The following is a 2,855-nucleotide window of genomic DNA, read 5'->3' on the forward strand; positions in this document are numbered from 1 at the left end:
GATGTGTCAGTTTTACGTCAGTTAGCCATCAATAGAGGGGGCATGTTAACCAATGAACTAAGAAGATCGGCGTGGCCTAAGCAACTTGGAGTTGATTTAGACAACATCTCTCCTAAACCAGGTAGGCAGGGAATGGAGGAATATCAAGGCTTTTTAAAATGTTTTCATGAACTAGGCCCTAGGGTTATTGTACCCAAATGTTGCTGTAAAGACACAGGAAAGAGGTGACAGTGAAATAGCTCAGTAGACTGCTAGGTTATTAGGCGCTGTGGGTTAGAATCTTCTTCAAAACAAGAAAGATATTGATTCCATTTCCAGTGCTTGTGAGAGTCGGTCCGGTGTCAGCTTTCAACCCCTATCCTATAAAAAAGTATGTTTCATGTTTATTTGTGATGCAGGCTAAAGAATGAAACTTCAAAACAAAATATATTTGATTGCTGTACTTTTGAATAGATTGATTTAAAACTTTTTGAGACATTCCCAAGTGCTGAAGTAAAATTTGATGTGATTTTATTTTATGTAATTGTAGATGAAGAAACTTTAAAGAACCATAGAGATTATACTCAAGTTGTGATGGATGTAAACCGGTCTTTAAAACGATTTCCACCAGGTATAAATCTCTTTTTTTTTTCATGTCATATTCATCTTTAAAATGCTATTTACTTTTGTTTTTTGTCCTTTCATGTACTTGCCATATATGACTGCATGCAATCTAGTAAAGTGCAGAAAAGTACGATATAAAACTCTATATACAGGTACTTGTCAATTCACAACCCTCGTAAATTAATATCGTTACTTGCCGCCTTTGTCTCCTATAATCTAGAGTTTATAAACATGTTTTTATTATTGTTAAAGGAATGGAAGATGAAGAGAGATATGCTCTACAAGATGTTTTAATATCAGTTATTATGAGAGTTTTAGTCAACAATTCACAATTACATTATTATCAGGTATTTACTCCTATAAATAAAGTCCTCTTGTCTCTGCTAATACTCAGGATTCAGGATTCAATCCCAGAATTTGCCTTCAGATTTCCCAACTCAGTTTTCCCTTGTCAGTGATACAGGAAAAGGAAAATGCACCTAGTTATTCTTCTAAACAAGTAGGCTAATGCTACCATCAAAGTTTCCCTGAATGCACATTGTATGGCACTGTCTTCATTAGCCCTATCTCACACAGTTCATCCTCTTGCCATAGATTCACCAAACACTAATAATATTTTATCATGGTGTATATTCCAGGGTTTTCACGATATCTGTGTAACATTCCTATTGGTGGTAGAGGAGGATGTTGCCTTTGCTTTGGTTGAAAAATTGACGCAGAATCACTTAAGGTGGGTATTTATTGAGCTGCAAATTGAAAAGGTTTCAGAGGCAGGATCGAAATTTGAAGAAGGAAATAGAATGCCACCAAATTTTCATTGGAAAGAAATGTATGGATGAGATCTTTCAATGGTTCAAATATCTTTTAAAATTATCTTTGATAATCTAATTAATAAATATTCTAGAAGTATTCATCCATAATAATTGTCCTATTTTTAATCTTGTTTATTACAGAGATTTTATGGACAGTGATATGGAACGGACCAAAAATATGTTAAACTATTTATATCCTATAATCAACAAAGCTAGTCCGAATTTAGGTGAATTTATGGAAAGGTACTGTGTAATGTGTTTCATATATTAATTTGTAATCTTGCATAAAACATTTTTAAAAAAATAATGCAGAATTGCCTGACATGCGCCTAGATTTTTTTGGGTCTAAGATTGTTTATACAGCTTATGTAGGTTTTTTAGGTTATGATTGAAATATGATTATTATGTCAGACTTATTATACACCTATTAAAGTAAATATTTTGATGAGAGATATCTGAAATGATATTTTTACTATATCTCTATAATGTTATGATTACAGGGCTGAACTAGGTACTATATTTTGTTTAAGTTGGTTAATAACGTGGTATGGTCACGTATTAAATGATATAAAACATATCGTACGATTATATGATTTCTTCATCGCCTGTCATCCACTCATGCCAATTTATTTAGCTGCTGCAGTAAGTTTACTTTCTCTAAAAGATATTCAGAGAGTCTTTGTGCTACAGGCTGTGTATGGTCAAGATCCTTTGACAGCTGGAATAGACAAACAGCAAAACGTTGTACTCCATTTCAAAGAGTAAACAAGTGCTGTTTCCTGGATAAAATTTCTCATTAGTCCAATAAGATACAGAACTGTAGGATATAAAACACTATTTCATTTCATTAGTCCAATAAGATACAGAACAGTAGGATATAAAACTCTATTTCATTTCATTAGTCCAATAAGATACAGAACTGTAAGATATAAAACTATATTGTATTTCAGATAGTGTTATAAGATACAGAACTGTAGGATATAAAACTCTATTTCATTTCATTAGTCCAATAAGATACAGAACAGTAGGATATAAAACTCTATTTCATTTCATTAGTCCAATAAGATACAGAACTGTAAGATATAAAACTATATTGTATTTCAGATAGTGTTATAAGATACAGAACTGTAGGATATAAAACTCTATTTCATTTCATTAGTCCAATAAGATACAGAACAGTAGGATATAAAACTCTATTTCATTTCATTAGTCCAATAAGATACAGAACAGTAGGATATTGTATTTCAGATAGTGTTATATAGACAAGATGAGATATTAAGTTGTGAATGTGAGATGTGTTTTATTCATAGTCTGTTGTCTCGGATTCCTGAGAATTTACCATTTGAGGAACTGATTACTCAGGCTGGGGATCTCTTCCTGCAGTTTCCTCCCAAAGATTTGTCTGATGAGGCCAAACGCATCAGGTATGATCATCTTCAC

At 32.6% G+C, this 2,855-nt stretch overlaps 1 protein-coding gene across 1 annotated transcript; it reads left to right on the top strand.

Annotated features, from left to right (window-relative positions):
* LOTGIDRAFT_64842 (hypothetical protein) lies at positions 1-2,855 on the top strand (the record flags this gene model as incomplete). The annotated part of the gene is made up of 7 exons (XM_009047359.1): positions 1-121; positions 530-610; positions 856-950; positions 1,242-1,333; positions 1,557-1,658; positions 1,916-2,057; positions 2,664-2,855. Coding segments are annotated over 7 exons (825 nt in total), but the record flags the coding sequence as incomplete, so codon positions are not given.

Source organism: Lottia gigantea (genome assembly GCF_000327385.1).
Source record: "Lottia gigantea unplaced genomic scaffold LOTGIsca_110, whole genome shotgun sequence".
Taxonomy (NCBI): domain Eukaryota; kingdom Metazoa; phylum Mollusca; class Gastropoda; family Lottiidae; genus Lottia; species Lottia gigantea.